Source organism: Xiphophorus hellerii, chromosome 5, assembly GCF_003331165.1.
Source record: "Xiphophorus hellerii strain 12219 chromosome 5, Xiphophorus_hellerii-4.1, whole genome shotgun sequence".
In the NCBI taxonomy this organism is placed as follows: domain Eukaryota; kingdom Metazoa; phylum Chordata; class Actinopteri; order Cyprinodontiformes; family Poeciliidae; genus Xiphophorus; species Xiphophorus hellerii.
The window spans coordinates 495098-510389 of record NC_045676.1 but is presented as its reverse complement, the minus strand read 5'-3'; the positions used below and the strand labels follow the sequence as shown (position 1 = coordinate 510389).

The 15292-nt window shown below is 41.0% G+C and overlaps 2 protein-coding genes and 1 non-coding gene across 10 annotated transcripts in view; 1 reads left to right on the top strand and 2 right to left on the bottom strand.

Annotated features, from left to right (window-relative positions):
• Nucleotides 1–6306, bottom strand: part of kif16ba (kinesin family member 16Ba) — a 28167-nt gene extending 21861 nt beyond the window's left edge. For 3 of the 8 annotated variants that reach the window (XM_032563121.1, XM_032563127.1, XM_032563125.1), the window contains exon 1: nt 6146–6306. In XM_032563121.1, coding sequence (XP_032419012.1) covers nt 6146–6204 — 59 coding nt within the window. In that variant the 5' untranslated portion in view covers nt 6205–6306. The remainder of the gene's footprint in view (nt 1–6145) is intronic. The other 5 variants (XM_032563128.1, XM_032563122.1, XM_032563130.1 and 2 more) reach the window with 5 other exon arrangements.
• LOC116720861 (U6 spliceosomal RNA) lies at nt 3501–3606 on the bottom strand. Its single transcript, XR_004339475.1, has one exon. It is a non-coding gene; the product is annotated as a U6 spliceosomal RNA (small nuclear RNA).
• A 2957-nt stretch (nt 6307–9263) lies between the features above and the next one.
• Nucleotides 9264–15217, top strand: snrpb2 (small nuclear ribonucleoprotein polypeptide B2). The gene is made up of 7 exons (XM_032563223.1): nt 9264–9403; nt 10343–10414; nt 13314–13486; nt 13567–13707; nt 13816–13851; nt 14247–14335; nt 14957–15217. Exons 2-7 carry the CDS (start codon nt 10351–10353, stop codon nt 15114–15116), a joined length of 663 nt encoding a protein of 220 aa, XP_032419114.1. The 5' UTR covers nt 9264–9403; nt 10343–10350; the 3' UTR covers nt 15117–15217.
• The last annotated feature ends 75 nt before the right edge of the window (nt 15218–15292 follow it).

Here is a 15292-nt window from a genome sequence, read left to right as displayed (position 1 = left end):
TTTGTTATCACTGTAACTGCATGCAACACATGTCAAACTCAAGGCCCGCAGGCCAAATCTGGCCCACCATAGCTATTTCTGTGGCCCTCTAGACTTCAGGCAGCCCAGTCTTCGGTAGGACTTGGTATGTGCTTAATTATTATTTTATCTGTCAAATAAAATCAGTTTCATGTGTATAGAGTCAAGATACTTCAGTGTTAAATAGTTAATTTTTAGAACTACTCATCGAATGCAGACAAAGTTATAGTATTTTAGTTATTAGTTACTTGTATTTATACATTCTGCCTCAACCGGCCCTTTGATGATATTTATGATCTTGATGTGGCTCGAAATGGAAATGAGTTTGATGCCCCAGGTTTACAAAATAGAGCAGGGTGTGTGGAAATTTACTATGAGCGAAATAAAAATCTATTGCAAAGGAATGAAATCCTTTTTGAGAAAATGCAAAAGAAAAAGTTTGTCCTCTTGGTTTCTTTGTAGAAAGAAGAGCACTATGAGCTCTTACTATGAGCAGCAGCCTTAGCGCTCCAGGTGAGAGTTGGTCTCTGTTCCACTTGTGTAGTTAACCCTTTAATAAAGAGGATCCGTCTGAAAGTATGAGTGTATGGGGTAGGAGTTCATAAGTTTCTTACTTCTTCCTGCTCCTTTAAGATTATTGTCGTACAAAAATACTGTATCTGTCTTTTGGATTCCTTGTTCATCTGTGTTATTTTATACTGCTATCATGTTTGAAATAAATAAATCAAATCAAAATTGATGAAATCAAATGTTAAATGATGCCAGATATTGAAAGTTCTGAGCTAAAGCACTTGGGATAGGACATTTTCTTCCTACTGTCTAGTAAAAAAGTGAGAAATGGCAGGCGGAGTTTTGGAGCCATCGCTGTAAAAGGAATTAGCTCTGACAGGTTGATCTGCGTTTCCCCATCAGATACGGTTCCCCTGTGTTAGACTGGGGAACCGTATCTGATGGGGAATACTGAGCATTAAAATGCATTCCCCCGGTCTGGTTCTACAGCACTATAAGGTTGGGCCGCATGGAGTGTAATCTAATACCCATATCTATTTATGTCATTATCTATGTCTATCTATCTATACAAATAGAGAGTATACCGACCAGCGGCATCTCTGTCTGGTTTGGATCAGGCAACACCTCTGACCGGCAGCGTGGTGAGGACAGCAGAGAGAATCACCGGGACTGAGCTCCCAGTCCTGCGTGTCCAGGACTCGGGCGATAACACACCCTTCCACCCTCAGCAGGTCAGGTCTCCCTGCTGCAGCTGGGAAAAGGTTCAGCAGCTTCAAATGCAGAACAACCAGATTCAGCAACAGCTTCATCCCTCAGGCCATAAGGATGATAAACTCACATTGGTTCAATCTTTTATTATATATATTTATATTAATCCTTTTATTATTACTTATTTATTTATTTATTATTGGAGCCTTGCAACGAAATTTCTTTCAATTTGTACATTTTTAAATGTTCAGTTGAATGACAATAAATCTCTCTCGCCCTCTCTCTCTCTCTTTCCCTCTCTCTCTCTATATATATATATTTATGTATATATATATATATATATACATAAATATACATATATATGTACATTTATATATATATATATATATAATTATATATATATATAATTATATATACACATATATATGTGTGTGTGTGTATAAATATGTGTGTGTCTGATGAGAGCACAGTTGCAAAAACATGAAAAAAGCTTGACAACTACGTCGAAACACGTTCTTTGAGCTTCCACGGTATCCGTGTAGCTAAATGTAGCGAAACAAGCCGAGCGAAATGATCCAAAATGCCAACATGCAGTGACTGGCTGCTGCCAGGAAGACACAGAAAGATGCAATTTTATATTTTGTAGATTTGTTCTAAAGATGTATGTCTAGATAAGAGCGCTGAACAAGCGCGGACGTATTTTCCCGCCTTGGCGGTGCGGAGCGGCGAGGAGACGCAGGGAGAACCGTATCTGATGGGGAAACGTGAATCGACGTAACACCTGGATGGGAATCTGCGCTCTGTTGCTGTTAGAAGCCGAGTTAATAAGCTATTTCCGAAGTTGCACGAGTACGGTCGAACATTTCTCCGTTAATTGGAACAAGCGAGCCTTCTGATTGGTCCGCTTATTGGAACGTTGGAACAACTTTTCTGTTCCATTTGTGCCAATGTTCCAATTGGGGAGCCAATCAGAAGCCTCGCTTGTTCCAATTCATGGAAAACGTTCGGCCGCAGTCGGGTATCATCGACTTTTTCACCTGTCATCCAAAGAGCGAGCGCCGTACGGATCGGTAAGAGCTAAATTTTCGGACTGTGTGATTTTCCGTCTGATATACATTTCGAATATCAATATCTTTAATGTATTATAGTGGATTTTAAACCGTAGCGACGGTTTCTAATGGGTAAAACGGCGAAACGGCGAGTTTCGTGGGCTAGCTAAAGTTGTCGGCTAGCCAGAATGCAGCAACTGGTTCCTGGATGGTGAGTCAACAGCAAAACTCTGGTCTTTTCATTTATTCCGCATTTAATAAGCCAAGCAGGGGCGGATCTACTGGGGTGGCTGTTTCCACCCCAACTGAGAGCTTTGCCACCCCTGTTGCCAAATTTACCAAATTTGAAAAATAAATGTAATAATCAGAAGTTATTCATTTTTGGTTGCAGTCTATTGCTTGTTACTTGAAATGAAAACCAAAAAATGGCTGCAAACTGCAGGGTTGTCCCTAAACACTATTGCCCAAGAAATGAAGACTTTATTTATAATTTTTACTTATTTAATTGTTCATTTTTTATTCATTTTGAACATGATAGAAGTATAAAATCACACACATGAACAAGGATTTTCTTCAGAATATCAGCACAAATTGCCTATTTTGAGTTTCCCAGAGTCAAAATCTTCTGGACTAAAAAATCTAAAGTGCTAGTTATTAGCAGGAAAATGATGAGGAATTAGTTCTCAAACTTCTCAAAGGGTCTTCTAGCAACTGGAACTAGTATGACGAAGTCAAATATTTTGCTGATGACATCGTCCTTTACACTCTGACTCAGAGATTTCAAACCTCATCTGGTGACAGAACAAGGTGATGCTGAGTTCGCCTCTGAAAGCTGATTGGTGGACAGGCCATGTGGGCGTGGCACGGCGGCGTCTCGCGATTCCTTGCCGTTTCCGTACGGTTTGGCTCTAACTCGCACAAGAATGACAGACTGACACCAAACTGGATCTGAATGATGTTTGCCTTAATGGACACATGTGGGAATGGCGTGAGCCTGTTGCCAATGGCGAAGGGGTGGCGGTACAAACCCACTGACCGCCATGGGATGTTGTCCACATAACCTGCCAGACTCCTCGGTGGAAGAACCTACCTGGCTTGGCTAAAGGTTCTGGGAACTGAGCTTCTGGAGGAAAAGTGTTCAGGAAGTTAGTTGAACAGTGATTTGACAGTGCCATTTAGTTCTTCTCAGATGTTTTTTGTTCTTCTGACGAAAAAGAAAATGAGGAACGCTTCACGAATTTGCGTGTCATCCTTGCGCAGGGGCCATGCTAATCTTCTCTGTATCGTTCCAATTTTAGTATATGTCCTAGAGAACTAGGACACTAGCATGCTGTCTCAGAGCAGTATTTATAGCCCTCTGGTTCACCCCCTTCTCCTCAGCGGTTTTACTTTCACTTTCATAACAAGAGAAAACCTCCAAACATGAAGATCTGCTGCTAAATAAACTTTTACCTCCTTCCTGTACTTGACTACTTTAAAAATATACCCAAACTATCCACAAATTTGTTGTTTATTCTTGTAACTTGGGCGTTTCTGTGCACAGATGCATGATGGGTAATCATGGACTCCATTACAAAGTAACCAGCCAGCTGAATTCACAAGAACCAGAGCTTTGACAACAAATATCAGGCTCAAAGCTCTCCCTGCCATCAACTGTGATTATGAAAGATAAATATGAGCACACTAATATCTATAAGACAAGACTAAATGAGAACTACAGGAGAAAAGCGGTTTGCTCCGGTTAAACTGAGCCATACGATGTTTGGTGTATGACTGCCATCTGCTGGACAAACCGAGCACTGCAAAGCCCAGAGTAACCCTGAAGTTTTCAGCAGCGTTACTCTGGTTTCTGGGGCAGGAGGAAATCACAAACCAAAGTTCAAATGTAGTATAAATACTGAAAATAAACACCTACCTGCTCCCCAACAAAACACAAAAAACCCTGGTGTATTCCCTTCTGGTGGTCAAAATCAATCCCAGAAATCATAAATTATGTCTGAAAAACGAAACTAAAGCAACAGCTGAAACAAGGAATTACAGCCGTATTAAGAAAAAAATAAAATTACAGGAAATCAGAATATTACCAGGAGTCATAATATTACGAGAATAAACTTGAAATAATACAACAATAAAGTCATAATATTAAAAGGTTAACATTGTAATGAGAATAATGTCAGAATACTTTTAAAACAAATTTATAATATGAGAATAAAGTCGTATAATAATAAACTTGGAATAATACGAGAATAAAGTCATAATGAGAATAGTCGTACAAGAATAAATTTAAACTAGAAAATTTCTGAGGAAATTTAAAAGGGTCAGATCAGCGGTCTGATCTGACCCGAATCATTGCTGCGTTGCCTAACAAGTGCTTAGTGGATTCACTATGCTAACGTTAATGTATCAACAAAAATTATGCAAAATGCTAAGTTTAGCTTAAATGCTGTCAGTAGCATGTGCGGTATCACCAGCATGTTGACTTACATTGACTTAATCCATTCAGTATGATAAACACAGCTAATAAACTAAAAATGAGCTAAAATGGTTGTTCTAGGTACAAACTAATGTTAGCATGAGGACTAGCACTAGCATGTAGCATCACTAGCATGTAGATACAACCAGGAGGTTGAGGGTTGTCCTTAGCGTGTTGAGTAACGCAAAATTAATCCATTCAGTATGCTAACAGTAGTGTACAAATTAAAATGATCCCAAATGCTAAGGTTAGCTAAAATGATGTCAGAAGCATGTGGGGCATCACCAGGATGTTGATTTATATTGACTTCATTCAGGATGATAGACATAGTATTAAAAAAAGAGGATCATTTAATGCTAGCTTTGGACAAAACGTTTGGCTCCTTCTTCCTCTTTTAATTTTGCCCGGGATCGGCGAGTGACGTTCTCTGTGGGCGACGTGCAGCGACCGCGTGCTGCTAAAACGAAACAACAACAAAACGTGTTGACGTCACAGATCACGGAGTTTAATCTCATACAAAGCAACGCATGAATCAGTTAACAAAGCTGCAGAGATACAGAGATATACATTTTATACAGACAAGGGGAAACAGACAACACGAAACACAGAGACATACAAAGGCGCCCACGTGGAGAAAAAGATGGAAAAAAACTCAAACTCTCGGGTGCTGACCTGGAATTATAAACTAAAGAGGTGTTTCCTCACTTTAATATATGCAAAGAAGGCGTTCTGTTGTTCGACCAATCAGAGACCTGTTTCGGCCCCCCAGAGAACCCCGGAAACTCCCCTTCTTACAGCTCAGCTTCTAAGGTGATCTGTTCTCTATCAAGCCAAACCGGAGAGAAACCCCTTAATCCTGTGCGTACCACGCACGAATGTCCTGATATAAATCTCGCCGACTCCCCTGGAGTTTCTTCCTCCCACATTCCAGCTGCCGTTTCCATGGAGATGCTAATTTTATGGCTTTTGTATGCTCTTAAACAGACAGTGGAAGGCGTCTGCTTGTCTCCTTCGGGCCTCTCTCGAAGGGTCCCCCAAAGCCTGTTTTTCAAATATAAAAGTGCTTAATATACCTTTTACACATGTTGTAAGATTAAGTGTATTTTTAGCTGTATTAAGCACCAAAATAATCATTATTTCTTAACAATAGCTAATAAAAAGTGCCTATTTTAGGTGCAAGGCTAATGTTAGCATGAGGGCAATAGCTAGCATGTAGAGAGATTAGCATGTTGACACTACCAGTAGGGTGTAGGTTATCACCAGCAGGTTGACAAACACTGATATACTCCTTTTATTATGTAAAACTTTGCTTTTATATAAAAATGAGCTAAAATAACAATGTTAGCTTAAATGCTACGTTTAGTAGCACTTAAGTCTGAAAACTTACTGTAGATGGCATCCAGCTTTCTCCTGTCCAGAAGCAGCGGAGCATCTCCTCTGCCTCATTTTCCCCTTGAAGGTCACCAGCAACACCAGCAACCAGTGGGAGGATCTCTGCTGGGTTCTTCGTTCTGAGAGCTTTAGGCTTCTGTGTATGCAGTGAGAAACAAAAAAACAAAACTAGAAACAACAGTCATGTTTGTATGATACCTAAATCCTAATAGATTGATGTCACCTTGGTTTGAGTCAGTAGGGTTGTGGTTATGGTTAGGGTTAGGTTAGGGTTAGACACCTTGTTGGTCCGCTCTGTATCCTCCTCAGCAGTGCATTGAGTTTGCATGTCGTCTCATAACGAGTACCTCAATAGCAAAGGAATAAAACTGGACAGATTTAATGTCAAACCCTAATGCCATAATCCTTCATTTGAGGGGGGGTCTGCTACATACATATTTATAGGTTCTCAGCCATCCAGGACATGGAAAAATAAAAACAGAAAACGTATAACGCAACTTAAGTTATAATTTAAATAACACATAACTTGTATTGAGATCCACTGCAATAAATCAATATTTATGAAGAATTTCATGAAGAGGAGCTACTCATTAAAACTTGTTTTATTTTGAACCTTAAGGTTTTGTAAATGTGTAGATGAGATTCGATGAACTAAGCTCATATCTAAAGAACATTTCTATCTTAGTTTGACTTCTACTTGTCTCAACAGGTTGTTTATTGAGAAAAACACTTTTGATATGCATCGCTACATATTAGTCATTTTTGGTGGTGCATTTGGTCAGGTGCTTTATTCCACCCCGGCAGTGGGCGAGAGGAAGGGTCAGACCAAGGCCAGGCTTGGTGTGAAACACTACATGTATGCCAAGCCAACAAAGTGGGGCCTGAGATTTATTGTACTGGCTGATATAAATGGCTCCACTGTGGATTTCCAGCTTCCTGATTTCCATCAGGAAAGAGTCTGTCGTTCGATGTAGTGAACACATTAGTCAACAAAGAGCTCGGGCTACATTGTGTACACTGACAGCTGTTATAGCAGCGCCGTCCTCCTGGAGCCCTGACATCCCACAACATGAAGGTCCTGGAGAAACTCCTGTTGGTCACCTGAATCAGCAGACAAGCATATCAAGACCCTGCAGTTTGCTTGTAGCAGTGGAATTGGAGTTGATGATGCCATCATACACCTGCTTCAGCAAACCCACCAGACTGTCTTCAGTCAGAGGCTTCTACAGATTCAGTGCAACACAGACTGCTACAGAAGATCTTTCCTTCCAACAGCCATCACTATCTACAGTAACTCTTTGAATAATTAATGAGTTGCACCAACATTTAGTTTCCCTTTGGGATTAGTAAAGTGGTGTTTTTTCCTCTCGCTTCTTTCCTAAAAATAACTCACTCTTTTTGATTAAATGTTTTTGCGCAGAGATAAATTTTTTTTTCAGGTGTATGGTAATAGATTTATTTTGTAAACCTGCAATAGAAACACTTTTTGGCATCACACGAGTCACATGATGTTACTACTGGCGAAATCCCACAAAGACAACAGGAAGTGGTCTCCTTCGTGGTCCTCAACATTTGGGTTTGACTCAGTTCCAGTATAGTTTACGCTCCCACAGTCACCAGTTCCGCCAGGGTTATTTACCACACCAGCAGTTGATCTGCAATTGGGGGAATTTCTTAAAAAGGGAAAGGCTCCAGAATGGGTTATAGTTAACAATTATTTTTGGAAGATTTAAAGATGGTATAATTATATATACAGATGGATCTAAAGATCCAAATAGTGGCAGAACAAGAGCAGCTGTGAATATCCCACCCCATAAAGTCATGATTAAAAGGAGAACTACAGATCATCTAGCAGTTTTTACAGTTGAATTATCTACCATTATGTTCGCTTTAGAATGGTTGCTTGATGATAATATTAGGGTCGAAAGTAAGTATATAATTGCATCAGATAGTCCAGCTGCATTATTAAGTATCACATCTGCCAAATCTTGTAGGTTAGATTTATTATTAGGTATAATATAACTTATTAGTTCAGCTACATAATAAGAAATGTTTTGTTGTATTTGTCTGGATTCCTGCTCATGTATAGAAGGAAATGAAGAAGTAGATATATTAGCTAAACAGGCCCTGAAATCAGATATTATACTATTCCTTTAAGCAAAAGTGAGGGTAAATCTATTATTCAGAATAAAATCCTTAAGGTTCGGCAGGAACAATGTGCTAATCATGACACTGGTAGAGATTTATACAAAATTCAAAAGACTGTGGGGGATATTAGTTGTATGAATGGAAGGCAGAAAGAAGAGGTAGTCACATCTCGATGTAGAATTGGTCATACTGGACTTAATAGTTCTCTTCAGAAAAGGGAAACATGAAACTGGACTTGTAATTATTGTAATCAGATGGAAACAGTGGAACATGTCTTATTAGAATGTAATAAGTATTCAGAGGAACGTCAGCATCTAAAGTCAATACTGAGAGAAAATAGGATTTTCTATGATAAATCTTTTAGGAAATAAATCAAATTCTGTTAAAATCAATTAATTAGATTTAAAAAAAAAAAAAAAAAAAAACCCCACTGGGTTATTTAATCGTATTTAAAGTATGTATGTATGTGTATGGATGTGAATTTGCACATTCGTGCATATCATTGAGGTGTGTATTATTAAATTCCCTCTGAGATCATCGATGACCACACTCCAGTCTGGTAGGTGGCGGTAAATGCACCTTAAGTTGGTTGCTATCCGCCAATAAAAAACGAAGAAGAAGATTTTTTTTTTATTTTTAACAAAACATTTATTTACAATTATGAAGTGTACAAAATACAATTAAAAACACAAGATATCACATCAGGACAAGCTTAAAAATAATTAAATAAGGTACTTGTTAAATATCAGTTTTCCCTGAGTTGATATATTACACAAAATCCCATTGAAACCCCATAGCTGCAGGACATTTTCCATGTTCCCGGTGGCTCTGTGGAAGCAAAACTCCGGCCTCAGCCTGGCCTTGACGTTGCACTTCCACAGAGCCACGGCATCGAGTTGAGGTCCAGTCTGGAGTTTGTCTCCACGAGATAGATAAATAAATAGCCATTAAAAAATGTAAAATCTTGCAGAAGAAGAAGAAGTCTTTCTCCTCCGGAGCAGCAGGGGGCGATAATCTGTCTGTAGGCTAGCTGCTAGCTGCCGGTTGAACAGGAAGAAGACCGAGAGCGCAGACAACAGTGTGGCTCCTGCCTACCTCTGAACAGGTGAGTTTTATTTGCTCCTTTAACTCCGATTAAAAGAAAGTGACCCAGGTCTGGTCTGGCCGATGATCCGGATGGTTCTGACCGGGGGAGAAGCCCGCCGTTAAAACGGAAGTGGTTTAAACTGAAGCTGTTAGTCGTAGAGCTAACAGATGCTAACATTAGCCTGGCGTGCTAAAATAGAATGAATGAACTAAACATTCATAAAACATGAATTTATTGATGAGTTTCGCCAGAATATTCAGCCGAGGTATAAATAAAGTAAACCGTTTCCCATCTTCAGCTTTGAATTTCCTCCTTCAGTCCAGTTTGTTCAGTATTTCTTTAAACTTTTTGCTACAGAAATAATTTATCAACCTGAAGGTGATAAATGTTCTGGCTGTAAAAGGTTCAGCAAGACGGTCAATGTTGAAACAGAAATCTCCCGTTTGAGTCCATCTCTTTATTATTATTATTATTTTAAATGACCTAACTGTATCATCTCTTGTTTTTATTTTAAATTCAAAACTACTTGATTAATCCCAAAGGGAAATTAAATGAGCTAACTGTAGCATCTGAGCGTTAGGATGGAGACATCAGGTTCTGTCCGGTTATTCAGCTTTGGGCCAGCGATGGAGGAAATCATTTATTCTGCTTTAGTTTTCTGATTTTCTGTTGAACGACATCATTTAACCCATAAAATAAAGAGGTTAAAGGTGAAAAACCTAATTAATGTGACTCAGGGTAACCTTTGACCCAGCAGCAGAGTTTAGGTGTCTGGGTGTTTCAGAACCATCAGCAGGCCCAGTCCGGTTTCAGGGCGACATGTTCCTACGCACTAAGGATGCTGAGAGGGTCCAATCAGTCAGGACGGGTCCAACGCCCGGGCCTGGAGGACGACGGGTCGCCGTGCCGCCCGGGGCGGACGACGGGTCGTCAGCATCTCTCCTCGTGTTTCCTCAGATTCAGACATGGACATCCGGCCGAATCACACCGTCTACATCAACAACATCAACGATAAAGTGAAGAAAGAAGGTCAGTGCAAACTGCTTTGCTATCTTCATCTTCCAGCATCTACATGAAGCATTTCTATATTTTGAGGAAAAGTTCAGACGGTAAATCTGGTTGGGGCGTGAAGTCCAGATTTCTGGGTCAGAACCAGACCTCCAGATCTTCTGCTGACGGTTCTGTCTCAGAACCCACAACCCGACCCGGGCCCCAGTGTGGCTAAAAAAGTCTCAGATTTTCAATTTATTCTTTTATTTCCTCACTTTTTATAAAACAGAACTATTTTTATCAGGGCAACACTGCAAGACTTTTTGTTTAATTCTGAGAATATGGTTGTAATTTTAGCTGAATAAAGATTCGTCATCTTACCAGAATCGTCTTAAACTCCTGAGAAAAAGTCGTTTTCCAGTTATCAGGATCCGTCTGGTTTCTAAGTCCTGCTGCAGATAAAATATGTTAAAATATGAATTATCTCCTTGTCTGAATTAGAGGTGTTCCTATTGATCTGCCACCGATCATAATCTGCCGATTTCCTTGAAAAAGTGTATGATCGATCACTGTCTTGTTGCCGATCACAAACCGATCACCTGCATCTCGCTTCTCAGCCTGCAGCTGGTCTCCTGTTTCCTTCTCACTGCGCAGCAACAAATCGTGTCGTGTGAAACTATAACGCTCAGAGTGAACGGGGACGTTTGCGTGTTGCGGCGGAGGATGACCTCGGTGGTGAAGCTCGTCACAATGCATCAGGGCCGTGCAGAGAGCTTTGGAGGGCCAGGGGCTCAAAGTTAAACAATCAATCAATCAAATTTTATTTGTATAGCACATTTCAGCAGCAAGACATTTCAAAGTGCTTTACATCATTACAAACACAGAATCACAATGCAATATAGAATCAATCATTAAGTCAAGTTACATCAATAAATTTGTAATTGATTACATTTCAAATACAATTCTAAACAGGTGGGTTTAGGGCACATTGAACAAGATGTTCAAACACCGTACAGCAACAACCCATATTGATCAATACCCTCAACATAATTTCCCAAGATGCTTAATTTTTTATAGTTCTCATGAAATTACTTCTCATATTTTGACTTTATTTTTGTAATTGAATAAATGAAATGATTTCGTCCAGACGAGCAACGCTGAAACGCAGAAATTAGATTTAGTTTATTAAAATAAATCAACATTAGAATTAAAGAAATTGCAGCAGCAGACAGGAAGTGATGCAGAGTGGGGATGTTTATCGATTCCAGAAAATCAATTCAGACCATTGATCGGACGTCATCGCTGCCATATGACAGGATTACGGGACGGATCAGAACCGCTCGTAACAGGAGAAAACTAAATAACTAAATATGGAGTTCCTCAAGGCTGAGAGCTGGGACCAAAGCTTTTCACTGTATATTAATGATGCTACATTATTAACATGCAAACATTTTGTCCCGGGAATGATTTAAAAACAATTATAGATCATATTTGTGACATATGAACTCACTGAGTGGCTTCAAATATTAAACCATTGATACATTAAAATAAACCAAAATTCATGATTTTTGGTAATGGAGATTATTCCTCTATGATGCATAGGCCTGTCACGATAGCAAATTTTGCTGAGCGATTAATTGTCTCAAAAATTATTGCGATAAACGATAATATTGTTTGAAGACCTTTTTACACTGATGTAATGGAAATGACATAATAATGCAGGCGATTTCCTGCCAAAGATAGATACACTTTATTTTCAAAAGAACACTAAACACTGGAACTGATAAACAAAATAAACAAAACAACCAAAAACAAAAATAAAATGGATTCTCAGTCTCCATTAACAAAAAACGCACTTGAAAAAAAAAAATAAACATCATAAAGTAAAAGTGGAAATAAATACTGCATTCAACCAAAAGAGTGCAGATTATGAAGTCTGTATATTATGTTGCCCTTCAGTAATAATTAGATTTAAATAGAGAAGATGGGCACATCGACTACCTGATGCAATAATTCACACTACATGATTTTTTGCTCCTATTTTTCCCCTTACAACAATCTTAAAACGTTGGTCTTTCTAAGATTGTGTGGTGTGTTACGGTAGATCGTCGTTGCCGCTCCGATCTAAATCAGGGGTTTTCACCGACTGGGATCTTAACGCAGCCTGTTGAATGTGACAGGTAGCCAATCAGAAAGCTTGGATTCTCCTCCGTGTTTTCTGAGGGGAAATTACGGAGGGGAATCCCAAACAGCTGACACGGCGCAACCCGAAGTCCAGCGGACATTGGAGATGATATGTGGAAACAACATTAATGTTTATTCAACATGCAAAGAATATAGAAATGACAAGGGGAGGAGTTGGAGCGAAATTGCTGCCGCAGTTGATAAACCCGGTAACTTTTCAGCTGTTCTTCGTTAACGTGACGTAAATAGGTTATAATGATTTTCATTCAGTCAGGACTTTACGCTGACACTAGCCACATGCATTGCAGGTAGACTGTAGTAAAGCGTTGATTAATGCCTGGTTTTAAAATTAGTTCACTGGACTTGTAGCCATTATTTGGTGCCCATTGTTGGACACCACAGGGCAGGAACGAATCTGATCGAACCGTTATACCTAGGATTTCTGTCGGCTAATGTGTGGTCTGTCAGGTTTTGAAAATGGGCCGACAATAGGCCGACAGCTCTAAGATCGTGTAGTGTGCGCTGGGCTTTACACTGAGGAAATGAGGAAGGGAGGAGTCAGTGGAGAGCACCGGAGTTGAGCCTTTTTTCATTCAGTGTCATTAACAGAAAGAGAAAAAGGCCGGAAGAGACGATAATGCCGATAATTAAAATGACGTCAATAGTTTTAATTTATCGTACGATTAATCGATTTATCGTTTATCGCGACAGGCCTAATGATGTAGGAGTAATCGGTTCTGACTTTCTCCTGCAGAGCTGAAGCGTTCGCTCTACGCGCTCTTCTCCCAGTTCGGCCAGATCGTCGACATCGTGGCCATGAAGACGATGAAGACGAGGGGCCAGGCCTTCGTCGTGTTCAAGGAGCTGACGGCCGCAACCAACGCGCTGCGCCAGCTGCAGGGATTCCCCTTCTACAACAAGCCCATGGTACGCCGCCGCATGCACCGCGCAGCTGACCGCCTCTAGCCTCTTTAGCTGCGGTGCTAACCGGTTCTGCTCTCTTCCAGAGGATCCAGTACGCTAAAACCGACTCGGAGGTCATCTCTAAGATGAAAGGCACCTTCAGCGACAAGGAGAAGAAGAAGGAGAAGAAGAAGAAGGCCCAGGAGGCAGCGGCGGCAGCTAACGCCGCTAAGAAGCCTTCAGCGGTGGGTGACCCCTGGCTGACCCCTGGTATGACCTCTGGCTGAGGTCACATGCTCCACAAATGGTTCCTTTCTGTTGGATCACAGCTGCTGTCTGTTTCCTGTCTGCAGATTCTAGCTGTGCCTGCGCAGACGCCTGCAGTTCAGGTAAGCCGTCTGCGCTCACCTGAGCCGGTTCTGAAACTCGCCGCCGACCCATCCAATCAGAACCCGACCCAGAACATCCATGGCTTCAGTTTGGTTTACGGAAATCTGAACAGTGTGGCTTAACCCAGTCCAGAGGTTCTGGTCTCAGTAGAAACCAAATGGCATCATGGAGGAACCCAGCATCAGGTCGGGAGGTTCTGGTTCTGGTTCTGTTTACAGCAGGTTAGGCTGTCTCACGTTAGCTGCGTAAAAGTCAGATAAAATGTTACACGAGCGTTCAGACGCTGTGAAAACGGAAACGATTTAGGTTCACGTTTCGAGCAGATCGGACCGTTCCGGGTGGAACGACACGAATCGGGCCGTTCAGAACCAACCCGTCTCTTTTCTGTTTTCAGGTTCCAGACAATCCTCCAAACCACATCTTGTTCCTGAACAACCTGCCAGAGGAAACCAACGAGATGATGCTGTCCATGCTGTTCAACCAGTGAGTGCTCTGCCCCTGCAGACTAGCCAGCAGCAGTTAGCAAACACCACTGAGCTCGTTACAGCAGCTGCTGCTCAGAGCATCGCTAGTAAAAACATTAAGGGGCTAATAGAGGAGCCATGTTGGGATGACTTCCTGGAGGCGGAGCTTTAGAAAGAGCAGGAGCTTCTTAAAGAGACAGAGACCCAAAAGAGACGTTAAATCAGGAAATCAAATTTAAGTCTTGACTGATTTATGTAGTATTTTCTAACAACTGAAGGAAACAGTCACTGGATTAAAATGATTCTGTCCCTGGAAAACAGAAGATACCAGTCCTTTAACAGGAAGAAACATCCAGCAGAAGCAGAGCAGAAATCTGCTGGCGCTAAGTCAGGGCTGAGTCACAACTCGGTGACGGCATCAAGGCGACACGCTGCCAGATCATAGCGCAGAGGCAGGAAGGTGTTTCTGGACAAAAACTTTAGTTTGTCTCTGTTTAAATGAAACATTGCCAGGTCTTTAAGTCCTACCTGTGGCCTAAACAAAGTCTCTGCAGCTGAGCTAAGGACCGCCCATCTGATTAGCATAATGACCCTGATGTTGGGTCTTAATGTTGCTGTTGCTCTGCGTCGGTTTCTGCAGGTTTCCAGGCTTCAAAGAAGTGCGTCTGGTTCCGGGGAAACACGACATCGCCTTCGTGGAGTTTGAGAGCGAGACGCAGGGGGGCGTGGCCAAAGACGCGCTGCAGGGCTTCAGGATCACCGCCACCTGCGCCATGAAGATCACCTACGCCAAGAAGTAGCTGCTCCGCCCTCACTCTGGACTCACTTTTACTTTACTACTGTTTCTTTTTGACGGATTAAAGAGTCGGCTGGATTTTTGTAAAATAAATGGATTAAGCGACTCATCGGTTTGGTTTCTGCCTTCTGGGACAAAATATTGATTGAGAAAAAAATTAAATTATAAATATGACAGGAT

Excerpts from the sequence above, each read along its gene's own strand:
- snrpb2 (XM_032563223.1), top strand. The coding sequence starts at position 10,351 with ATGGACATCCGGCCGAATCACACCGTCTACATCAACAACATCAACGAT. Across the intron at positions 10,415-13,313 it reads CGATAAAGTGAAGAAAGAAG|AGCTGAAGCGTTCGCTCTAC; the intron begins GTCAGTGCAAAC and ends TTTCTCCTGCAG. Across the intron at positions 14,336-14,956 it reads CTGTCCATGCTGTTCAACCA|GTTTCCAGGCTTCAAAGAAG; the intron begins GTGAGTGCTCTG and ends CGGTTTCTGCAG.